This window comes from Typopeltis vanoorti, chromosome 10 (assembly GCF_054136105.1).
Source record: "Typopeltis vanoorti isolate ZY-2024b chromosome 10, IOZ_Tvanoo_1.0, whole genome shotgun sequence".
NCBI lineage: Eukaryota > Metazoa > Arthropoda > Arachnida > Uropygi > Thelyphonidae > Typopeltis > Typopeltis vanoorti.
Window position 1 is genome coordinate 35,668,280 of NC_143558.1, and position 27,235 is coordinate 35,695,514.

The 27,235-nt window shown below is 35.8% G+C and overlaps 1 protein-coding gene across 1 annotated transcript in view; it reads left to right on the forward strand.

The window, feature by feature from the left end:
- puf (ubiquitinyl hydrolase 1 puf) overlaps nt 1-27,235 on the forward strand; it is a 1,013,305-nt gene that overhangs the window by 135,748 nt on the left and 850,322 nt on the right. Inside the window, exons 10-11 of the mRNA XM_090399560.1 lie at nt 11,493-11,602; nt 21,929-22,851. Of these exons, the coding sequence (XP_090255686.1) occupies nt 11,493-11,602; nt 21,929-22,851 (1,033 nt within the window). The remainder of the gene's footprint in view (nt 1-11,492; nt 11,603-21,928; nt 22,852-27,235) is intronic.

Below are 27,235 nucleotides of genomic sequence, written 5' to 3' on the forward strand. Positions count from 1 at the left end.
TTAAGTTCATAATACGGAACTAAACAAATATCCAATTGTTTGAATTTTCCAGAGCACTCCATTAAGAGATCATTATCCATAAAATAACTTTCTTGCCAAGTCCAATCGTTCTGCTAATTTCTTTAAACTGAATTCTTTAACGGATTCATCACAATCAGAATCTTTGGCAGAACTTTCCCTGCCATTTGGTTCGATGTCATCTATTAATTGTACCAGTTCCTCATTTAAATCTATTTCCCCATCAATTAATTCATTATTGAAGAGATTCGAGCACTTATGAAGAAGTTTGCGAAGGTGGTCTCATGTGCTGATTGAAACCAAATGTATCTTCAGTCTTGTACAATTGTTATCTTGGCAGTTTGTAGTGGGTGGGTTTATCCCTATTAACAAACTTGTATATTGCAAAAGCACTCTAAGTGACCATTACTATAAAAATAATTTTTTTTTTTTACATAAAAAAAAACATTACATACTGTATGTAACTCACCAAAAATTAAAATGCTCAGCTTGAGATTAACACACTTATGATTTTTAATGTGCTTTCCTGGCAGAAAACGAAAACAATTTTCAACAATAAATAGTTTATATGGTAAACAATTGACATACGTGCATGCTAAAGGGTATTTCCCCTAATATAAATTCACTGCTTATAACTACATGCGTGATATGAGCAGACACAAATTTAACGAAGATAAAATTTGATTTTTAAGTCTTGCATTGAAAAACATATGAAAAGATAAAGGGTTACTACAGTTTGTAGACCATCTTATATCGAAACTGCGTTGTATAAGTACTGCATTAAACAAGGGTTACTACAATTTGTAGACTGCATTATATCGAAACCACGTTGTATAAGTACCGCATCATATGAGGATTACCTGTATATATATATATATATATATATATATATATATATATATATATATATATATTTATTATTATTATTCCCCCCCCCCCTCCCATAATTTACATTTTTTTTTAAATTCAAACATCTCATTCACTGTCGAGTTATTTGATAACAGGTGGCTGCCAACAAATTCATTAGAGAAGTTTTATTTTCAGAGTGAAATAAAACTTCTGTATCTGAAATCCTTAATTTGGAACACTACAGTATTTTCTTGTTTTGGCAATCGATTCTCAAGAATCGATTGCCAAAACAGTTGCAATTTTAGTAGCTGATTTCTCTAAAAGGCATAACCTATGCCAACCATCTTCACTTTCTTCCCTCCTTTTATGTTCTTTAAGGTTGAGTACTCTGTTTTTCTTTCAATATGAAAAACTGTTTATTTTTTTGCAGTAATTAAAAACTCAACCCCACCCACAACAGTTCTGTTGTCATTGTTGTAACAACAATTGATAACATTTAAACTTTTTTTTTCTATATGAAAGACTTCATAAATATCTGCTTTTGAGTTCCAAAAATCTTCTCATTTCTCTCACAGCCATATTATAGTGTTTTTTTTCACTCCGCTGTGCAACGCATTTCTGGTTTTCATTTCAGTCTTGAGGCAATAAAAATGAGCCACCATTGCATGTTATAATTACTGCACTTTAAAATTAATATAAAATATTAAAAACTGACATAAAATTAAAAACTTCAAAATTTTTTCAGATTATAGGCCTGATAAAATAGAACACTCAATCCAAATATAGTACAAAAATGAAACACACTTGAAAATATACAATACTTTAGCAGTGCCAACATTATTGGACCAAAAAAGGAATGAAGACATTTTAAAAGAACTAAAAATAAAATCAATAGAAGAAAAACTAAACAATTATAAACAAAAATGGATAGAACATGTAAACTGAATGGCCAGCACCTGATATCCTAAACAAATACTAAAATATAAGCCATTTGGAAAGAGAAGGCAGGGTAGACCTCAAAAAAAGATACTGGATGGATAATGAGATCAGAACAGACCAGTATGGTTTATACCCATAATTAGTGTTATGATGATGAATAACAATATTTATATATGGTCGACTGATACCTTAGGCGAGTAAACTTTTTTTCTGGCTAGTAGATTTAAGTTGTATTTCTGGAGACCTGGTTATAAGGTTGTACCTTTCTAGAATTTTTGTCTATTTTTCAGATGTCCCTCAGATGTATGGGATGGTTGATTTTGTGTAGTCTCGGTTTTGGAGTGAAAGGACGAGAAGTGTGGTTTTGGATTTATAATATTCTTGGATTTGGTAAGGGTTATAGCACTTGGTTAAGATGTGACTGTGTTCAAGTTCAGTGGACAGGGCATTATTATCAGAGCTAATCAGTTTTGCTCTGTTGTACAGGATTTCAATGATCTGTTGTGAGGGAATGATTATTGGTAAATGTATCTGTCTGCTTGTGTGGGTGGGTTTTCTGTAAACTGAGAATGCCAAGGATCCATCAGGTTGGTATGTAATTAAGGTGTCTAGGAAGGGGAGACTTTTTTTTCTTTTCCAAAGGTGAACTGAATTCTCGAATATTGAGAACTTCACAGCCATGTGGCCAAATGCAGAACACATCAACATAGCATACCAGACAGTTGGTCGGTGTTAGAGGTTAAGGCTTTATTTTCAGAGGTTTCCATGAAGTAATTTGCATGGGGAGGGAGAAAGTGGTGACACCATGGCTGTCCCCTCTGTTTGTAGAATTTTCCTTCTAAACAAAATAGCCCAAGTTCATGATGAACTTAAACAAAGCTAAAATATCACTGGAAATTGTGCTTGGATGAGGTCCAAGGTGTCCTTCAGCGGAACATTGGTGGATAGAGAGACATCAAAACTAATCATTATGTCAGAGTGTTAGGTTTTCTATACTGTCCTTAAGTGGACAGAGTTTTGTGGGTGATGTTGCCAGTATACTGGGTGAGAACTTTGGCTAAGTGTTTGACTAGTTTGTATGTGGGTGAATCAATATCGACCACAATAGGACATAATGGCACATTCTGTTTATGGATTTTGGGAAGCCAATATACCCAGGGGAAGGAAATGTTCTGAAATTGTATGGTTTTAGTTTATTTGCAATATCCACAGGCCAAGATGTAACCTTTTTTAAGGAGCCTGTATAGGTCTCTGATCTTTGTATCTGTAGGATCCTTAAGTGGGTAGGTAAGTTTGTGTGTATCATGATCCACACAGATCAGTGCCCCAACTCTAAGGAACTACCCTACTAACCTCAATAAATATGGTTGTTTAAAACTGTCATCTGGGAGGCCCTGATCCTAAGAACTTCAGCACCACATACAACAACAGCCAAAGAACACCCATTCCAACTCACTAAGCAGCACTATTTTAGGGCTTTAGACTTATCTTTGTTGTTTCTGCTTCAGTCTTTTTTACTTACTCTGTGTAGTGCCTGTGTGCACATATCAATTTGTTCTTTGTTCTCTGAAGATGGTAATTTGACTGCTGAAATATTGGAAGTATTAATTAAAAGTTTTTCTAATTAACATATAGTATATGTTGTTAATTTCCTTAAATAATACCATTATGAATGACAAGCTTTCCACCAGAAGTAAGAAGTAAAAGATGTGACACTAGTTTAAATGTACCACGAGTTCTCATTATCTTTGCAACAGGTGAAAAGCAAACAGGTCACCCTTTTTTTTTTTATTCAAAAATGGTTTAGGAGGACTGACAGGATCTCCCAAAACAGTCAAGAAACTATTTCTAGTAATATCCTTGTGGAAACATCAAGTGAACAACTCTTAGAAAAGCTATTGAAAGCAACATCAATAGGTGGAATACCAATTTCAGTATATCAATTACTTAACTCCTCTAGATGAATGTATCTGAATGGGATCTCCCTGATGTTCCAGATAAGGAGATACATTCAAAGCTTAAAGATCAGGGAGTGACAGGTATGAGGTGCATCTTGATACATAGAGATGATCATTTGGTTCTGACCAGGAACATCATTATTATTTTTGATACACCTAAACCCCAAACATCTGTAAGAGCAGGGTACCTCAACTGTCATGTTAGGCTGTATATCCCTAAACCACTGAAATGCTTTAAATATCAGAAATATAGGCATGCTCAAACTGCCCATTGTGGCTCTATCACATGTACCTGGATGTGCTAGTAAAGAGCATGATATAAATCTTGCTCCACGTAGAAAGCTAAATGTGTCAACTGTTAGTGCAATCATCCGCTTATTCCTGTGCATGTCAGAGGTAGAAGGATGAAAAAGAAATTCAAAAGATAAAAACAGAACAAAATATATATCAAGATGCAAAGAGAAAGCTAGCCACCACCACTACACCTGTTCTGAAACTTCTTATTCTGGGAAGGTGACAGTTATTGAAAATATCAGTAGCAATACTCGTATGTCTATTTTACTATCTGATAATTTTGTCATACCTGAAGTTTATGATCGTGAGAGCTTCTCTGTGGCATGCATCAGTCGCATTACTTCTAGTCATACACTCCTGAAATAACTCCATAAATCATTCCATTCAAAGAACTTATTTGGGAAGAAAAGTATAGAAAGGATATAACTGAAAGATAAACCACCAGACTCCCAATGGGAAGAGGGAAGGAAGGATACCTCTATCCACCAAATGTAAACAGAACTCATTAAATGATCCTGACATCAGATGATGTAAAAGTTGACTAAATCACTGAACATTTTTATCCCACTGTAAGCAGTGCTATATATGTTGTTGCTGACTTCACAATTTACTGTCACTCTTGTAACATGAAGTTAATTGAAACACGTTAGCAAGTAATTAATCATGCCTCCCAATGGACTCTTGGCAATGGTTTCAGGTTTTCAGCAGGAAAAAAGTGTCTGTGTATCTGCTGAAAATACACATGCCACCCACACCATGAGTTTAACAGTGAGACAGAGTATTATTACAGTAGCAACAAAAGTCGAGTTCTTAGGACTTATCTTTGACAGAAAGCTTACATTCCTTGCACACATTTGTCACCTAAGAGAAAAGTGTGTTGAATCTCCTTTGCATTCTGTCCTCTAATGAATGGGGTGTAGATTCTTTGCATCATCTTTATCATGTGCTTATACATTCAAAGCAGATTATGGGGGAGGGGGGGTCAAGCCTGTGAGGTTGGCAGTGGTTGGATTCTATTCATCATCAGGGATGATGAATAGCTACTGGGGGATTTTCAACATCTTTTATTCTTAGCATTTATGTTGAAACAAATAACCAGCTTTATCACTTAGACAGAAACAGTTGTCTTCTAACTGTGCCCTAAAAATAAAGTCACTTCCAGAGCATCTTACATGGTCTATATTTTCTTTGCATTGGGAGGCTGTTTAATGCACACATCAGACTGACATATGTCACTTTGTATGCATGTTAAAGAGATTCTGCAAGCTATTGGCATAAATCGTGAAATATTACTCTCTCCATACATAACAACATTTCTCTATGGCAAGTTTTCTCTTCATCTTATAACCTCCCCCTATGCCAGCTAAGGAAATCCTCACACTTCTTCATCATCTGTTTACATGCAGTTATTTAATATGCACAGAGCAAAACTGATTTCTTTCCCATATATACTGATGGTTCAAAATCTGATACCTCTGTTGGTTGTGTTGCTGCTGTATGACATTGTCATATCCAATCATATCCCAGTTCTTTTCCACTTGGTTAGACTATAATAAATTTAGTTTGATCCTTTATCCAAGCGTAAGCAAACAAAGTTTTCCCCTGAAGTATTTTCAGGACTCAGGCAACTCATGGTAAAGGTGGACCAAGCTCTCATCACTTTCACCTTAGTATCTCTCATAATGCAAAGCACATCTCTTTGCAGACATGTATAATGCTTTGCATTAAGGGAAAGGCCACTACCCTTAATGCATAGATCAGTTTTGACCTTTATTGAATATTCAAGTACAGGTCAAACTCCAAAAACTCAGCATTGTTCCCCTCAGTAACAGGCTCACCCTGCCACTGAGAAAAAGTCTCAGAACCGGTTGGCTCTACACCATTGCAGGCTCACCCCACCACCAAGCAGAGCCACTCATTTGCTCATATCTGAGGGGTAACAGCAACAGCCGTGCCTCAGTTAACTTCATGGGCTATAGCATTGAGGTCTTGTCAGTGGGAGCCAGACCCTGAGGTAGTGATACTAAGACAGAAGCAATGGAGAAGTCATATTTACCCATATGAGTTGCCAAAAGGTGTACTACCTTATTATTAAATTACTCTGGATTTAGAGAAAGATGTTGGAAGTTTTTTCCCCACTTGGTTTAGACTATAATACATTTAGTTTAATCCTTTATCCAAGTGTAAGCAAACAAAGTTTGCACCTGAAGTATCTTCAGGACTGAGGCAACTCGTGGTAAAGGTAGACCAAGCACTAATCACTCTCATCTTAGTATCTCCCATAATGCAAAGCACATCTCCTTGCAGACATGTATAATGCTATGCATTAAGGGAAGGGCCACTACCCACTGGTTTAGACCTTTATTGAGGTCTCGTCACTGGGAGCTAGATCTCGAGGTAGTGATACTAAGACAGAAGCAATGGAGAAGTCATATTTACCTATGCATAGTCTGGGTAGTGGCCCTTTCCTTAATGCATAGCATTATACATGTCTGCAAGGAGATGTGCTTTGCATTATGGGAGATACTAAGATGAGAGTGACGAGAGCTTGGTCCACCTTTACCATGAATTGCCTTAGTCCTGAAGATACTTCGGCACAAAATTTGTTTGCTTACACTTGGATAAAGGATTAAACTAAATTTATTATATCCCAGTTCATTGCAGTAATTTGACAGCCTGGCTGGCTGAGTGGTTAGCATATCTGCTCTTCAGCCAAAAGGCTGCGGGTTTGAATCCCGTTGTGGGCATGGATGTTTGTGATTGTCTTTGGAAATACTAGTGGTGGTGGTCGGCGGTAGATAGCATTGGTGTAGTTGCGGTCAGTTGGCGGAGATAGAGTTGTAGAGCAGGTGCCCTCCCTCGATGAGTCTTTGGACTCCCTGGAGGTGTCTAATAATAATAATAATTATACAGCAGAGTTGCATGCATAGCTTGCACTTGTGCACATAAAAGAAAACTGCTGTCAAAAGTGCATGATTATAAATTATACAGATGCATTGAGTTCTATACAGACTATCTTCTCTCCAGTGTACAATCCATTTCCAGTGCTTTGCAAGATTCTGCAACTATTATACACATCGAATGTCCGTAATTTTGATATATTGAGCTGTTCTGGATTTCCAGCCACATTGAAATTGAGAGAAATGAGATTGTAAATGTGACTGCTAGAAAATGATAATTTTTCTGCATGATGGTTGTCAGTTCCATGACTACAAACAGTTTATAAGATCAAAGTTAATATCCCAGTGGTATTGTTGTGCCCCCTTTCTTATAAATTCTTATATCTCTATATCAAGCCGTTAAAAGTGATGTCTCTTCTACGTGGGTCACGTGGCATCTCTATCACACAAAGAAATAGCCTCAGGGCAGAGCCAAAATTCAACATTACTAGAGTCCTCAAACGTTACCTCTCTTAAAATCCCAAGAAATTTGTATTTTTAGACTGTGCCACTTGGAATTATTAAATTAAAGATAATAACTCATTCAAGAAGTAAGTTAGAAGATATACTCATGTTACCTAGGATTGCAATCGTAGCCTTAACCTTACTCAATTAAATTCCCATTCAGATCTGTAATAAGTTTCACAAGCAGTGCATCGAATTCTATACACAGACTCATATTTAGAAATACAATTTTATTAATACAGACCAGTATTTTACAATAAAAACATTTATTCAAACCTACCAGTTTTGCCAGCAAACTGTCTGGCTTTTTCAAGGCATTACGGAGATATGAAAGTTAGTAAATGCAAATTAAAAGGAACATAAAAACGTTGTAAACCAAACTAGTATCTATGGTTACACGTTTCGCATGACAGAGATGACTTATTGTTCTTATTCATTATCACGCATGCGTGTTTGTTGTAGACTTGTAATGTGATTACTGGCTAGCTGTAGTTCAGATTGATTCTTCAAACCAAACATCAGACAAGTTTTAGGATCTCCAAAAGATAAAGTTCCGTTCTACAAATATCCAGGAGTATATTACATTCCCTGCTCCTGTGGTCTTGCCTACATCGGACAAACTTCACGAAGTTTAGAAATTAGACAAAAAGAACATGTTGGTGATGTAAACCACAACAGAAGCATCTCTTCCGGCATAGATTGGCAAAACAGCTCCATGCCATATCTCGATGATGACTACAGACATTGTGTATTTAAGGAAGCCACAATAGTACTAATAACCGGCGGAAACCTCAACAGAAATCAGGGTGTAATTCTAAACAGTTCGTGGAAAAATTGATCCTCTCTCTCAATCAATCTGAACTACAGCTACCCAGTAATCACATTACAAGTCTACAACAAACACGCATGCATGATAATGAATAAGAACAATAAGTCATCTCTGTCACACGAAACATGTAACCATAGATACTAGTTTGGTTTACAACGTTTTTTATGTTCCTTTTAATTTGCATTTACTAACTTTCTTATCTCTGTAATGCCTTGAAAAAGCCAGACAGTTTGCTGGTGAAACTGGTAGGTTTGAATAAATGTAAATTATTGTAAAATACTGGTCTGTATTAATAAAATTGTATTTCTATTATAAAACGACCAAAAATGTATAATTTAATTTAGACTCATATTTAGTTAATTTCAAGCAAGGTTTATTAGCTTCTAAAATTACAGTTTACATACATGAACAATAATCACTCTAAATAGACACATTCTAATCTAAATCAATTAAATAGCTAAACTTCATCAGGTATGATCTCTGAACATAATTTTCCTCGAGTAATTCACACACAAGTTAATAATTCTTTAACATCTAGATCACTACTAAATTGCATTAATTAATTTCTATACTAACAATTGGTAACGTTAAGCATTCTTCAACATATGATTACATATGATATGAAAATTTCAGATTCACTTAATTACTATTCACTCATGACTTCCCATAAAACACAATTTTCTTCAGATAATTCACACAAGTTAATAATTCTTTAACATCTAAATTGCTACTAAATTCCATTAATTAATTTCCACACTAACAACTGGTAACTTTAAGCATTCTTCAACGTACAAATATTCAGATTCACTTAGTTACTATTCACTAATGACTTCCTGTAAAACACACGTGCTATAGTCCTGACCTATAATTGTATCTAAATCCTTCACTAACAAAGGACCTATATCATCACACACTCAGATTACATTCATATAAATAACCAACTTTACTTATCTCCACTCGGTGGTATCTCTAATTTTCTGCATCTGTTTCAGTCTATCTTCCGTTTCATTAGGACAATTCTTTGTTTTCCTCAATCTACCTCGGATTAACTTCTTCATAGTAATTACCAGCCTGGATATCGGGCGCATGCTTCTGCTGACTTTTTAACGGTATGGTCTGCCGTTACTTTCCGGGAATCTAGGACAGGATTACCCACAGTAACATCGTCCTAGTTTAGAGGTATCATTCGGCCATCCCCGAACCAGCACCAGGCTAAACCTTCACTACTCGAGGAAATCCGAGAACTCCACACGACGAAAAAAAACCAAGAGAGTTCATCAGGGAGGGGAGGGGGGTCCCCTAACCCTTTTATATGTTCACCCCTATCGGGGAAAAAACAGAACTTCGCTGTTCCCCCTGCACCTCGATTTCTTGTCACATGACCTCACGACGTCCGTTCTCTCCTGCTTGTTTACCCCACGTGCAAAGCATGCGACCGCTTGGGGCAATAGGCTGCTTCCCCCCGAACTTCAAGCTCATTTTTCTTTTTCTTTTACAAGTTATTCTTGCGTTGAATATAATATCAACACAAAACCATAACTCTCTTAATTTACACTTTATATCTCTGACAACTTTGCTTTATACATATTTATCTAAATTCATCTTTTTTTTAATTATAAAATCCTCCTTGAGCTGATTAATTATCTCTTTCTTCTTAAATTAATGTATTCAGTATTTTCTAAATTTCACAATGATACCTACTTAGAAACAAGCATGTTTACTAAATTATTTTCCAGAGTTTTTACTTCTTTGCTCGTTATACCATGATAAGTGGAAATTTAACATTCTTAACTTATCAGGGTATAACAGTATTCATCATAGCAGGCAGCACTGATAAATAAATGCATGAGATTTAGCTTAAAGTCAAGCACATGTACTCTAGCCAATATAGAAATGGAAGGGAGTAAGTTGTTCTCTAATCTGGCTGACCAACCATTTACCCTCAGACACATCTTATCAGACTAGGATAATTGCTTGAAATTTTTAACTTTTTAAAAAGAATCAATTTATGCAAACAGATTTGATTATGTATTCTATTTATATGTAGATACTGGTTTGATTAACTTAAGTTTTTAAAATTTGTTTTTTGTACATAACATGATATTTACTAATTATCTCTTTTACTGTTTATGATTACCTTGAGTACTGTTGTAGTCTTTGACTTGGTGCATTATATGACCTTTGCTGTCCTTACACGAATAAACTGCTAATGAGTCAACTAATGTTTCTGACAAAGGAAATAGTATTATCTTACTAGCCATTTTGTTTTCAAATAAATGAAACTTTTTTAATTTAAAGAAACAAATCTATTTCAGATAATAAAACATAGACTATAATAATGAAACTATGTTTGTCTTTAAAATTTAGATAATGATTTTTTTAGAATTATATTTTAATGCCAAAAATATAGTTAATTTGTATAGGAACTATAAATAGTCTTACTGATATTCCACATATGTATCTAGAACTATTATCTAAATGTTTACAAATTAACTAAATGTTTCTTTTCTTTTTCTTCATTTTTGTTTTAAATTTCAGTATTCAGCATTTTAATTTAGAAGCACTACTCCTGTAAATTTAAATAACAGATTATAATAAATCTTGAATAAAGATAAATGCAAATTGTTTATTTTTTCCCCTTTTCTGTGAATCATGTATCACTGCAGATAACGGGCCATGTTTCTGAGTGTTTTTTGCTAAGTTAAATTTTTGGTAGAAAACTATTAACCCCCTTTCAATCTCACAAGACTTTGATTTACCTTTTGTTGATAAACTATAAGTTTATCTAAAGCAAACTCTTTAAATTTAGCAACAAGACTGGCACCTTATAACTATATAAGGAAATTAACATTTCCTTATAGCTAGCCAGTCTGATTAGTCTTTGAGGTGTTTTTTGTGAAAGATATAAAATTATTCCCTCTAGATGTGTTTTGCTTTTGTATTTCCAACAAAATCTGCATCTGGATCATATTTAGATTATAGCATGTAATTTGTGGGTGCCAAAATGAACACTTCACCTGAACTTGTCTTTGGTCACTGTTGGAGAATCTCGAACATTTGGGAATCAAATTATTGGTAGTGAAGGAGTTCAGTTCACCAAGATTAAATCACATGCACATGTGGTGTAATAATTTTAAGTGCTGTTGTTCTAAAGATTTAATTATTTATAATGTGTGACTTTTTATATTTTTATGTCGTTAGGCCTGAGAAGAAAGCGGGAAATGAGCAGTAGTGAAAGAAGTGTTAGTGTGGAAGCTAGCAACAGTGAAGATGAGCCAAGTGATGTTCGTCACCCACAGACTGCTAGTGAGGTACACAGTGAAGTCTTGATTCAATAAATATGTAACTTCAATGGAATAAACACACACACACACACTGCACTTGTATTGTTTATTATTATGCTGGTAACAGGGCTCATACATTGGTTATTCATAATGACATTATTTCATGATACTATAAATATATGCTGTACATTAATTAAAATAATTTTTGATATTTCCAGTATTTCTGCATGGTCAAATTGTCATCTTCAGGAAACAATGAACAAAATGATGTATGACAAAGCAGAATAACAAAGGCAAATCTAAAGTCCTAAATAGTGTTCCTGGACCAGGCTGGGTGTTCTTGGCTGTTTGGCTGAAATTCTAAGGATAACTGTTCCCAGATTTAAGGCAATTTCATACAACTAAATTTATTGGGTTTGGGTAGTTATTATTATCTGAGGGGGGGAGGCTGCTTAAGGGTCAAAGCTGTATAACTTGGAGGAGACCTCCAATGTAGCCTTTTAAGGAATGCTGAGAACCAACTGGTGCTTCTGACCTAATGTCCAATCCTCAATTCTCGTAGTGCACCCTGTTAGGTATCTACCCAGACTAAACAAATGAGGATAGGCTGGCAGTTTGAGAGTTCTCCAGCTAAATTGATTCTTATTCGCTTAAACCACAATGTAAAATGATGGTACAACATGACAAAATTTCATGCTGGCTGGAATGTCGGCTAGCTAAACAAATCCCCATTGTTTTCATTAGGGAACCAGGATGAATAATGCAAAGTCAGCTACTGGAATAAATCCCAAAACACATCCTAACTCAACATTAGAAGAGGTCAAGATTGGTACTGTCAACATAAGAAGCATCAATGGAAAAGAAATGCAATAAAGTAGCAGAAGAATATGTACCAGATTGGCATAATAGGCATGTTACCAAAACAAAGAAGACAAAAACAGGTGATATAGTTTTTAGAAATAAATATAAAATTTTGTATTCAGGCAATAAGAATCAGCGAAAAGAAGAAGTAGCTATAGTATTCAACACTAAATACGAGGATTACCTTCTTCAGTGGCAGACAATATCAAGTAGAGTGATGTGGGCAAATATCAGAATGGGGAATTGGATAATGAGACTTATTTGTGCTTATTGTCCCACAGAAGGTTATACTAAGGAAGAAATGGAGGAATTTTTTGAGACATTAGAGAAGATTAACTAAGACTGAAAAGGGAAAAGTTGGTCCTTGTTAGTGATCTAAACAGCATAGTAGGAAATGATTATCAGACAAATAGAAATGTTTGGGGAAAATTTGGAGAAAAGTGCAGAGCTAATAATAATGGAACAGAAATCTGCTGGATTTCTGTTCAGGACGTGGATTAGTTATAACTAACACCATGTTCCAACATGGTTTCAACAAAAGTTGTGTATATGCATGGATTCACATGGAGAGAAGAAGAGAAGATGCAAGAAACAAAAGTCTCATCGTCTTTTCTTATTTCATTTCTTTTTTTATTTCACTTAGTTGATGATAGTGATGTTTTCCCACTTTTTTGGGACATAAGAGTATACAGAAGATTTGAAATACGAAGTGATCACTATTTAGTTTTGAGCAGGATAAAATCAAATTTCATATTGAAAATAGTGCAGAAGAAAGTTTTAAAATAAATCAAATTTGAGGAACTTTCAGAGTTGAATTGTAGACTCAAATATGCAAACATCATTCAAGAAAAAATGAGAGAGTTTCAAAACAAGAATCATCCTTTATTGATTCAGTGTCAAACCCCAAAGAAAACATTGCTTGATTCAGCCAGAGAGGTATGTAGTGAGAGTGTATGTAAGGATAGAAAAATTAGAACTTCATGGTGGACTCCAGAAGTTAAAGAGGCAGTCAAGGAAAAGTAGAAAGCATATTGAAAGTTCCTAGCAAGTCGGCTTGTGCTCTAAGAGAATATAGAGAAAAATACAAGAAATCAAAGCACTCTGTAAAACTAGCTAAACAAAAGTCATGGGAAGACTTTGGTAAGAACATAGAAAATAAATATCAGAAAGGTGATAAAATATTCTGGAGACTTTTGAAAAAGCTCAGAAATGGAGGAAAGGGTATGTAAAAAGAATTAGAGATTATAAAGGAGACATAAAAACTGAGGATAAAGATATTCTTGATGTATGGAGTAATTATTTTGAAAACTGCTAAATGAAACAAGCATTGTCACAGTGGTAGAAAACTTCCAATAGGAATACAGTCAGGAATACATATCCATACTTGAAGTAGAAAAAGTTACCAAAAACATGAAATGTGGAAAGGTAGTTGGAGTAGATGAACTCAACCAGAAATGCTCAAATATGGAGGTATATAAAAGTTTTACAGTGACTGCACTGCATAATTCAGAAAGCCTGGTCAGAGGGATGAATTCTGGATGATTGGGAGCTCTTTTTGTGCCCATCTGTAAAAAGAGAAATAACACTAAACATTAGAATTACAGAGGTATTTCCGTAGTGAGTGATCCTGGTAAGATTTATGCAAGAATACTTGAATAAATGGCTAAGAAAAATTGTGAAAGAAAAGCTTGGTGAAGAACAAGCAGGATTCAATCTAAATAGAGGTCAGATTCAGCTTTTCACTTTATAACAAATAGTTGAGAAATTTTGGGTATATAACAAGGATTTGTATTTAAGTTTTGTAGATCTGGGAAAGGCATGTGACAAGGTTCCAAGAGGAAGCTCTTCAAAACACTACATTTATATGATAGAATACTGGTGATAAAGACCATGTTGTCATGTGATTTGAATTTGCAGGATTTTGTGAAGTGCTCTGTGTGAGATGTATTCGTCACGAAAATTAAAGGATATGTGGAAAGAAATTCAGACTGGAGAGAGAGAGAGAGTGTATATTAAATGTTTCAAAAGTGAGTGCCTATTAGGTGCTAAGAATGGAGTAAATGTCAGTAGAGTAGACAGTATTAGCAGTAGGATGGAAAATGTTGGAAATAATATTGAACATGTGGTCTTGGAAATAGAGGAGAATGAAATGGATAAAAATAAAGAAGTAGTGCTATTTCTTGGCGAAATTGAAAAATTGCAGAAGTGGCAAGACATTAGCAGGGCTGAGAAGAGAAAGAAGTAGGTTGTAAGAAGTAATAAGAAAGACCAAGCACACAAATGAGAAAAACAAGCTAATGAGAAAATTATGTATATATACTCAATGATCAGTGAAGTACTTAATGAAAGTGTTACAAAATCGTGTTTCCCCCGTTGCAAAAATTCACGATAGTTACACCATCCAGATGCAAAAAAAGAGATGAAGGAACTAATTGTCTTGGTTGGCAGAGATGATTTCAGAGGTGAGAAGTATTCTATGATGGAGGATGTAAAAGAGTTGTTAGAAGAATCAAAACTGAATAGCAAGAAGATGAAGAGATTGTAAGTCTCCTACCACGCTGTGATAGAGGCAAACTGAGAAGGAGGGCAATGGTAGCAAATGAATCGCTACATAGGTTGTACAGAAAGAATGATGTAAGATCTGTGGTCTATGTTTGACAGAAAGAGGGGATTTTGTATAATGCTGATGGACTGCATCTAAATGGTTTTGGTGTTAGGTGTCTAGAGAGAGCTTTCTTCACCAAGCTTGCTGAAGTTCAAATTCAGCATTCTTGGTGAAGCAATTACGGAAGCTGGTGAGTTTATTTGAAGGCACCCATGAGGCAAGTGAGTGTGAGAATGACAAAGTGTAGAATCTAGTCTCTCAAGCAAAAATATTAACAAGGGTAGTCAATTTAGGAAGTACAGATTGGTGGGAACCTAAAGGGATGCTGCAATTTCTATATACTAATGGCTGAAGTATCAGAAAGAAGAGGAAGGAGTTTTTGGCATTGGTTAGTGCAACCTTACCAAAAGTTATAGGAATTAGTAAGATTTGGCTAACAACAGATGATGTAACTACAGGAATAGAATGTGAAGGGTTTAGTATTTTCAGGGAAGAGCGAAGATAGGATATGGATGGATACTGCTGATGATACCAGATAAATTGCAACCAAAAAGAATAGGATATAGGTGAGAGGGTAGTTGCCCATTTGAAGCAGTCTGATATAAGATGAAGGCTGCTACATAATATACAGTTGGTTTGTGCAATAGGTCAGGGGGTTCCACAGATGATCTGGAAGAGAAGAATATTCATCAGCAAATTAGTATACGAGTACAGGTCAAATGATTATTATGGGGGACTTCAACTTGGATAATATAGACTGGAAGGAAGAATGATTACATGGCAGGAAGGAAATGGAATTTATACCTACTGAGGGATAATTATTTGAGACAGCATGTGTTGGAGGGAACTAGGGGTATGAGAGTATTTGACTTGATCATAGGATTCGAGGAGCCATCCCTAACCAAGGTGGCGTGGCCACATTGCCTCTGGTTGGAAAAGTGATCATGTGATCTTAACTTGGGATGTTGTAAAACAAGAAATATTCTATCAAGAAGTGTATATGTAGAACTGCAAGGCATGTGATTATGACAAGCTTAAAAGGAAGCTTAAATCTGTGCCAGGGCATAAAACACTGCAAGGGAAGGATAATGGAAGAGAAGGAAAGTTAATGGGTTCAGTTTAATATGGAGAAATGAAAAGGTCTGCATTTTGGGATAAATAGATTACAAGCTGTGTACTAAGTTGATGGAATTGTACTTTTGGAAATAGGTGAAGTTGGAGATTAATTTGTTCATTCGTTGTAGTTGGTGTGTGGAAGCAGAGAGTTGTGGAGTAGGTGCCCTCCCTCGATGAGTCTTTGGACTCCCTGGAGGTGTCACATAATAATAATAATAATAATGGGTTAATCATAGATAGACAGTTAGTCATTAAAGTTTAGGGGGCATATTGCTAAGCTTACTTGGCTATTGAAAATCACATTAACAAGTAGAGATAAGGAAGTTGTTATTACTTTTTATAAGGTCTTGATTATGCCCACATCTTGATTACTGTGCTCAAACCTGGTCCCCTGGGTTTCTTGGGGATGAGGAAGCAGTGGAAAGGATTCAGAGGCAAGTGACCAAGAATGTGAGTGGCTTATGGAATGATCCCCTATGAGGGTAGATTGAGGATGTGTGGATTGTAGAAGTTGGCTGAGTTGGCTGATAGAAGAAAAAGATGGACTATGATAGAAACATTTACGTTACTTAAAGGGTTTTATAGGACTGATTCAGGGAATCAGTTAAATGTTACCCTTTAACTCTTGTTCTAGCCTGTCTTGCAGAGTGTGGAAACACTCTGCAGGACGGGCCAGAACAAGAGTTCGTCCCTGGAAGTTGATTAAAGGTGTGAGAACTAGATTTTTTGCTTGAAGAGTCGTGATTGAGTCGAATGGGTTGCCAGAGCAGTTTGAGTACTTTGTCTGTTAATGTGTTCAAGAAGGAATATGATAGATTGTATGGATAGTTTGAGTCTCTCACAATGAGACTTCAGACTCCATGGAGGTGCTTGTACAATAATAATAAATGGAACATTATATTGAATTCTAAATTCTTCAATTCTGACTGCATTACATTGCAGTTAGAATTGAAGAAGGTATGGGAAGATGGTTTGATGTTAAATTAAGTGTGCCACAAGGATGTTCATTATTTTCACTGTTATTCATTATCTATATGGATTACATTATGAAGGAAAGTGGTTTTAAATCTGATATCAAAATTAGTAATGTTAATCTTAACTCTTTGCTTTATGCAGATGATGTTATACATCTGAATAAATCCAGTAGAAGTCTGCAAGATTCCCTGACCATATTGAATAACTGAGCTATCTTTGCATGCCTATCTTAATATTTCATATGAAAACAGCAATAAAAAGACAAAGACAATGAAAATAGGCAGAAACAAAAACATTAACCTGAATGGTAACCGGTAGGACAAGTAAAACATTTCGGTATTTAGGAACAATTTTTAATTTATTTATTTATGCTTATGGCTACATGAAACTGGTAAGTGAAAAATACAATCTCAATTTCCAGAAACAAATGATGAAAATCTTAACATATAAAAGTTCATTACATAAAAGGCACAACCTGCTTTCTAAGGCTTTCATTTTTTTTTTTTTTAATAAAGCAAATGTAACTTGTCATAATGAAGCTAGGGAGAGTTATCATCCTCTTCACAACATAAATGTGGCTGTATCCGAGGTTTAATTAGAGAGCAGTTGTGTCTTGTGTGAGAAAACTTGATCTATTAGAGGAGGCCCATTTCACATTGTATCATCATCTTCTAACACGAGGAGGAGTTCTGCTGATACAATGATGAGGACTATGAGAGTGACTACAAGAATAACGTCTTCGTGGTGAGACTGGACTGTGATCTTTTGTATCCTCCATAACCACCACCACCACCACCACCATACCAACTACATGTCAAGGCCCAGGCTGGAAAGCCAATTCAAGGCCTCATCTGTCACTTTGTGGATGTCCTATATGCCACTACCGTGAAATTGGTGCCTTGGGCAGTCGTACATAATATGAGTAATCATCTGAGCCACGGGAGAACAATCACAATAAGAGTGATCTGACAGTCCCCATTTATGTAGAAGGTAGCCACATCTGCCCTGACTAGTTCTGATCCTGTTTCTAGGAAGATCAAAACCAGACTGCAGAGCACAGGGATCTTCTACCAGGAAGCCGTTTGTTGGGAGATTGTTGGGCCATTATTCTCTCCATATGTCAGATATTGATGGCAGCTGAAGAGAGTTCGTCCATGGACCAGAGAGGCTTTCTAGATTTGAGGCGAAGACTAGGTGGGTTTATGAGAGTCTGGTGTAGGGGCAGGAGTGGGATGCTCATTGCTTTATTAAATTCCTTAATCGAGGCTTGTCTTTTCTGTATGTGTGGTGGAGCAATGTTAGATAGAACAGGCAGCCAGGAGAGAGGGATGCTTCTCACTTCCCACTAATTGTGTGCATGGTAGAGTTTAGCTGGTGTCTATAATGTCAGTGTCTGTACTTCTTTCCCAGACAGGGGCACAATATTCTGCTGCAGAGAATGCGAGGGCTAGTGCAGACAATCTTAGGACTTCTGCACCACAACTCCAGGTTGTTCCAGCAAGCCTTGAAATGGGAGGAAAGAGTGCTGTAAAAGGAATTAGAAATGATAAAGGTGACATGAAAACAGGAGAAAAAGATATCCTTGAAGTATGGAGTAATTACTTTGAAAAACTGCTAAATGAAACAAACAGTGATGACAACACAGCGGTAAAAAAACTGACCAGGCACACAGTCAGGAATACATAACCATACTTGAAGTAGAAAAAGCCATCAGTGGCTTCAAATCTGGAAAGGCAGCAGGAGTAGATGATATTCGACCAGAAATGCTCAAGTATGGAGGTATAAAAGTTTTACAGTGGCTGCACTGCATAGTTCAGAATCCTGGACAGAGGGACGAATTCCAGATGATTGGAGTAGAGCTCTCGTAATACCCATATATAAAAAGGGAAATAAAGCTGAATGTGAGAATTACAGAGGCATTTCATTACTGAGTGTTCCTGGTAAGATATATGCAAGTATACTTGAGAAATGGTTGAGAAGGATTGTGGAAGAGAAGCTTTGTGAAGAACAAGCTGGATTCAGGCCAAATAGAGGCTGTCAGGATCAGATTTTCACTTTACGACAGATAGTTGAGAAATCATTGGAATATAACAAAGATCTGTATTTAAGTTTTGTAGATCTGGAAAACGCATATGACAAGGTGCCAAGAGAGAAGCTATTCCAAACGCTACAGTTATGTGGTGTTAATGGGGCATAATATCAAACAATATTAGTCTCTATTTGAGTTGTACGTCTGCATTTAGAATTGAATCAAGTACAGGAAGATTTTTTAATGTTAAATCTGGTGTGAGACAAGGATGTACATTATCCCCTCTCTTATTCATTATCTATATGGATCACATTATGAAGGAAAGTGGTATCAAAATTGGAGGTGTTAATCTCATCTCTTTGCTTTATGCAGATGATGTTATATTTCTAAATAAATCTGCTACAAGTCTGCAAGATTCCCCGACTAAATTGAATAACTGTTGTAATAGATATGGTATGAAGGTCAGCATTAAAAAGACGATGAATATAGGCAGAAACATTGAAAAGATCAACTGCATTGTTAATGGAGAACTTATAGAACAAGTAAAACATTTCATATACTTAGACACAATTTTTAGTGAAGATGGTAAGTTAAATATGGAAATAGACAACAGAATTAACAAAGCTGGTATGGTAGGAAGTCAACTGAATACATTTATATGGAATAAGAGAGAAATTAGCCAAAACACTAAATTAGCTGTATACAATACATTGTTTAAATCAATTTTAACTTATGGATCCGAGAGCTGGATTAGAAGTAAAACACTTGACCAAAGATTAGAGACCGGAGATATGAGAGTCCTGAGAAAGATTAGGGGCATGAACAGATGGTAATATCATATTAAAAATGAGGATATTAGGAAAGAACTTGATATTGTCAGCATCCAGGAATGCATTAGCAGGGCTAATTTCAAGTGGTATGGTCACTTAAGTAGAATGGGATAGGAGGTTAGCAAAACAAATGTTCTCTGCCAGGTTGGCAAGAAAAAGGACCCAGAGGAAGACCAAGATATAGGTGGATTGATATAGTAAAATGTACCTTAGAAGACAGAAATATAAGTCCTGATAATATTGGAGTCTTGACATTTAACAGACTGATTTGGAGGAAAATTGTAGATAAGAAGTTAGTAATGATGTAAATTTTTCATGTAGTATACTATCATATCCTGTACACCCCTTGAGAGTATATTTCAGGAATTTGATGATGATGATGATGGTTCTTTGGACAAATCATAATGGAATGTCACTTCAGTGTTCCTAAGTGCAAGGTTATGCATTTTGGATTGAGGACATTACAGGCAGAGTATTATATTAATGGTAATTTGCCACAGGTCGGTCAGTGAAAGTAGTTTAGAGACTACATTTCTCATGTGATTAAGACATAACAGCAGATAACTGCAGTAAAGAGAACACTAACATGTAGGAATAAGGAAGTTATTCTTTCACTTTATAGGATTTTGATAAGACCACACTGGCTGTTTTTGTGCAGATATGGTTTTCTACATTCTGCATAGATGAGGAAACAGTCAAAAAGATTCGGCACCAGTTTACCTAGATCATATTGTGCCTGTGGAAATTTCTGTATGAAGACAGACTGAAGGAATGTGGTTTGTATAATTTGAGAAATAGGAGAGGTGATATGTTGGATACAAGTTGCTCAGGAGACATTACAGTATAGACAAAAGTGAGATATAGCGTCAATTAGAATCCAACTTGGTGTGGTCTGAGTGGTGAATATTTTGAGTACATGTTTAGCGACTGTTTTCAAAGAAAGATATGATAGTATTTAGCATTGTGTCCTAGAAATGGCTCTTTGTGTATGAATTATTGATTTCCTGGAGGAGCTGCATAATCATAATAATAATAATGGTGGGGGGGAGTGGTGACATCACCCACATGTGCGGCTTCTAGACAATGACATGGATGGAATAATTATATATTTGCTAACTTGGAAAGTATGAATAAACATTAATACAGCAGATAGACTGATGTAAAAAAAGGTAAAAAAAAATAATAAGAGAAAACCCAACATATTATGACTATAATTGTTCATAAATTTGATGACTGTGATATATTAATAAACATTTGTATGACACAATTTTTTAAAATTTTTATTATTATTATTATTATTTATTTATTTTTTTGCCTCAGTAACTAGTTCCAGTTCCAGTTTAACAAAAGCATATAACAGCAAAAATTTTTACAAAAAATTGCTGCTGAAAGACGTTACTTCATGTTTTGATATTTGTTGTAATTTTTGCGCTTCTGTTTCTGCCACATTTTAGAGCTGGTATATTTTATTTGCACACGTGTGTGTGTGGGTGAATATATACAGTGTGTGTGTGTGTGTGTATGTGTATACACACCCGCAGATGTGAGGCCCTTTGACACTTCTGCACATGTCAAAAGAAGGAGAATCCATTTCGATATATAGGATTACATGTCGGAAAAATTAACTTTTCTCTCATGAAATTGTAGTTTTTAAAGTAGTAACTATTTTGCTTGTATAACAATTGGAAAATTTTACGTATAAAGCACATTATTTCATGTGTTCGTACATTCTTTATTTTTTTCTCCTCTTCAGCATGAATTGACTTCTTCGCAATCTGCCAGATCCAGTTCTATCAAGTGTGGGCGTACTACACACACACACACACACATGTGCTTTATATTTATACTTGAAATTTTTGATTCAGATATGTGCATAAAATTTTATGACTATTTTCATGATAAGTTCTAAATTTTCTCTCTTTTTTCCAAATTTCTAGCTTGACAGTTCTCAGGTTAGCGACAGGCCACGGAGTAGTGGTGAGGGTAGTGAACGTACAGGTGAAAGCCAACCTAGTAGCCCTTGTGAAACTGACCAGCAGCCACAGCAAATTCCAAAATGTCCTGCACAAGATCATGACATTTCTCACTGCCAGCAATCTGGAAGAAAGTGGCGCCGGCATAGAGTGGAGGGAAGAAATAAACAGAGAGTAGATAAGAATAAAGAAAGAGAAAGTTCCAGTGGTGATGAGAGTGAGTTGAGCAGCGTCAGCGAGGATAGTCTACAAAGTGATACTGATCCTGCTGATTGTTCTGAAGGCCCAAATCATAGAGATCATCTTTTAAAGACTCAAGCAGTTGAACCATCAGAAGATTCTGGAAGGGAAGGAGAAAAACCATCTCACGTGTGGAGGCGGAAAATTTTGAGAAGGAAAAGAGCTAGATTGGCAGCTAATAATGCTCGAGGTCAGGATACTACCAAAGTACAAGATTCAATGGAGAAAGGTGAGGTGCTTTCTGAAGATAGTGCAGAAAAGAATACTGGTGACAGTGCAGCACAGGAATCAGCACCTCCAAGATGTTTTTTAGATGATGTAACAATTGTAATCGGACAGAAGAAAAGGGAAATTGAAGATGAAGATGAAGAAGAAGAGGAGGAAGATGATGAAGAGGAAGAAGATAATTCTCAAAAGCAGTCAAGGAGTATTCAACCTCTTGCTGATGAAGATCCAAATACTCATAATAGAGGACCATTGCAGAGGCCGCCTGCACCACCTCAATTATTGCCAGAATTAATGAAAGCTGTATTAGAAAGAGAAGGAAATTTGCCAAGATTTGGAGATCGGCTTGATAGCGGTGATATGTATGAATGCCGCCAGTATCTTGCTAATCTTCATCCACAACACCATCTTCCAGGACCAGGGTAATTAACCATGTTTTATATTAATCCCATACATGAGAGGTTGTAGAATATTTATATATAAAGTAAACAGATAAGTTATTTACATGAATATCAATTAGATGGAATTGTCAACAGATATTTTATTATTTTTCAATATAACTCCCTCACTATTAACTCAATCCATGCCACTTTGATTTTAAGACAAGAAATTCTGACAGTTGAAAGTCAAATATGAACTAAAAGCTATTTAGTCACAGTTATACATCAGAGTTATCCAAAAAATACTGACCATATGTTATAAGGAGTTGAAACTACTGAGATGTAGATTAGGATAGGTAAATAGTTTATAATCATTATAACTGTGCTAGACACATTTATGAATTAGTCTTCTTGCTTACACATAGAGGGCAATTGTTCCTTGTGATAAAACAAATTTGTTTATTTTTCTAGAAACAAATATTTTGAAGCATGCACATGGTATAAAAAATGGCTTCAGCATCGGATTTGCAGAAACTCAAGATGTTTGCCACATTATTTGCAAGAGATTCTAGTAGTGAATCAAATGAAGAATAACTTGAAGAATTCTTTTTAGATGTAATTGATGACAGCGATGTTGATGTCTCATTGGAGTTCTGATAGTTTGTCCCAAGCTAGGAGATGGTGCCATATACTGGCTGGATCTTTGTTTATGTCATCCTTGCTTTTCTTTTACAGGAACACTGGTGTTTCTCAGGATATCCCCATAAGTAATTGCTCGTTGGAACTGTTTGAATTATATTTTGATGAAGATATAATGAACATTTTAGTTGAGGAAACGAACAACAAAGCTATGCAGTTCATTGCCACTACAACCCTCAAATGTTTTTCTTATTGTTTTTGTTGGAAAGACACAGGCAGTAGTGAACCGAAGGTGTTTTTAGCATTGTTACTGCTTCAAGGCATGATTCAAAAATAAAATGGTAGTGGTCTAAAAAGGATGATCGAGACACCATTTTTTTCACAAGTGATGTCCGAATGCAGGTATTCCTTGAGAATGAAAATTTTACTTTGAAATTTTTTCTGATTATCCAAAACTAAAAAAAAATAGGCTTTTTTTTTTACCTTCAAAAAAAAGTTCCAAGAAGTTTATACACCAGAACAAGATATTTGTGCTGATGAAAGCCTTATTTTGTACAAGGGCCGACTTAGTTGGAAACAGTACATGCTGCTATAGTGCTCTTGTTTTAGTTCGAAATCCTTGGAACTTTGTGAATCATCTAGGGGATATGTATGTGAATTGATAATTTATAAAGGTGAAGGCACTCAGGTATGCAGTTTACTGCCTAATGCTGCTTTTGGTACACAAATTGTTGTTACCTAAGCATCTTTGCTGCTGAATAAGGAGGTACTGCATTACCTTAGATAATTATTTCAACAGTCCCAAGTTTGCCAACTACTCAGTTACCAAAAAAAACTGATGTTTGTGGAACTGCTAAGACAACCCAAAAAGAAATACCTGAAGAACTCAAATTGAACAAGTTAAGAGAGGAGAAACTTGTGTCTTTCAGTATGGGAAGATTGTTACTTGAAATGGAAAGACAAGAAAGATGTTATTATGCTGAGCATCATCTGGAAACAAAATGGAGAATGTCAGCAAAAAACCAGCTATATTTTGGTACAACAATGCCATGGAAAGTGTTGATTGTTTAGACCAAATGACTTCATATTATCCTGTTACCCAGAACAGACAGAGATACTATGTAAAAATAATTCAGACACTTTTTACATATCTCTGTGTACAATGCTTTTGTATTACACACAAAGTTAGGCGGTAAGCTTGATCACATAGCTTTTAGGCTGGATCTCATAGACAAGGTCATTGAAACCTACTATGCTCCGAGGGCTAACAAGAAAGGCAGAAGACCAGCTAAAGAAGAGAAAAAAATCAGACTGACTGGAAGGTGCTTTCCAGAATACATATCCCCTAATATAAAGCAAGCAGAGCCAAGAAGAAAATGTGCTGTTTGTAGTACAAAATCAGTTTTAAGAAAGAAGTTCATGAAGAAGTGTGTATGTGGTGCCTCCATTGCCAGATATTAGGGTTATGTGTTTCACCATGCTTCAAAATCTACCCTACTATTCGAAACTTCTGAAGAAATGCCAATTTAGTAGCTAAATATATTTTTTTTAGTAAATCATTGACAGTTTTTGTATAAAAATTGTAAATAAATACTCTTATACCTAGTTAATCACATAGTCTTGAAATTTGGAAAAATAAATACTGGGGTAAAGCACCTGAATTTTTTTTTTTTTTTTTTAAATGTTTAGCCCATATACGAGAAGTTGGTTGATCAGCCTATAGTACATTAGTACTGTATATGGGTTGGGAAAGGAAAAACTTGTTTACATTTGATTTAAAAGCCTGTATGTTGTATTCCTTTGGAAATACGTCAGGGGGGGGGGAAGACTGTTCGACAGTACAGCAGTAACAGGGATGAAGGAGGAGAAAAAGAAATTTGTTCTGTGGGTTTGAAGGTGTACTGTGAAAGGATGTCGGGCAGCAGCTGTACGTGTTCCAATGGGCTCGGCACATAGTGGGAGAATTATTGATGCTGTTTCAGATGAACATTTCCCTTGGAAATGTTTATGGAATATACAAATTGCAGAGACCAAACATCTATGTGAGGGGAGCGAGTTGGTAAGAGATGGGTGGTCATTTATCAGTCTAATTGCTTTTCTCTGTATAGTCAAGCATTTTGAGGGACCTTTTAGGAGTCCCAATCCAAATGTGAGAGCAGTATTTGATAGCCGGGCGGATTTGCAATTTGTATAAGGTTAACAGCTGTTTAGAGGTCGAGTAATGTCTTGAGCTAAAGAGAAAAACCTAGTTTTCTGGAATCTGAAGAAGCAATGGTTGTGATGTGTTTATGCCAGGAGAGACTCGATGTCAGGGCAGTTCTGAGAAGAGAAATCTCATCTTGTGTGGGAATTTGAGTATTATCAAAAATAATGCTGGGGGAAAATGGTTCTTTTTTGAGAAATAAGACAGAACTGGGTTTTACTAGCGTTGAAGTTGACGAGGTTATCTGAGTCCCCATTGGAGGATGGCTTGGAGGTCAGAATTAAGGGCAGTGGTGGTTGATGCTTTGTGGGTTGAAGTGAGTTGTGTAGAATAGGGTTTGTCAAATGAAAGAGAGGAGTGTAATGTGCTATCGTCTGCAAAACTGTGTATTGGATTGGAGGTCAACTGAAGTAGGTCATTGATATATAGAAGGAAGAGGGTCTTTGAGAGAACTGAACCTCGTGGGACCCCAGCATTAGTTGGATGGCGAGAGGATAGGGTGCCATCACACATGGTGTTCATTCAGACAGGAAGCTAGCAATCCATCTGCAGAAGTCCTGAGACAGTCCAAATGATGGGGGTTTGCTTAGTAAGCCTTTGTGCCAGACCCTGTCAGAGGCTTTAGGGATATCAAGTGGAACTTAACAAAATTGGAATCTAACAGTCAGCCATTTTAATACAATTTTATTGTATTATAATTAGAATTTTAGAGTTATGACTTCTGAATATACTTAAACTCTATGATTTTTGCATATGTAAATGATGGAACATATTGCAATATGAAGGAACCGTATTCCTTCATATTCAAGCAGTTATTCTGCTCCTCTATGTATCATTTATGTAGAAGTAATGGTTGCCTCTCCTATAGAAAATGCACATGATTTTGAATAGTTTGTCGTGGATACTTTGCTCTAATGAATTTTCTTTAGAGTAGTATATAGTATAGTGTCTATAGGACTTTGCATTAGGTTGCTATAGTAAGAGCCCACTGCATAATTGGATTACCAAGTAGTATAAAATTGTGTAGTTTTCAATATATTACAAATGATTTTGCAGTTTTTTGTTATAATATTTAGATTGAAAAGCTGACAGTGGCTGTTCACACATTTATTACTAAAATAGTGCTCTTAGATATATATATTCTTTCATTGGAATAAATAGTTTATTATATGAATTTAGAACCTTCTTAAAGATCAGCAAATTGCATTATATTTTTATATAAAGAAAAAATATAATTTTCACTCACATATGAAGAGTATTATTATTATTAAGAGAGACCTCCAAGCAGGCAAGGACTCGTTGTGGGAGGTCACTTACTACACTCACCAGCTATCATGCTTATTCTTGAATTCATTCATGTTTCTTGCACATGCAACATCCAATGGCAATCCATTCCAATCATGCACCACTCTATGAGAGAAAAATCTAGATCTCATCCTCTTCTTAGCAACATTCATTCTCAGCTTTCAAGGGTGCCTTCTTGTCCTTTCCCCCACCCTCAATAAATTGAAAATTCCATCAACTGAAATCCTGTATGACCCTTTCAGAAGTTTGTAAGTCTCAGTCATATCACCAATCTTTCTC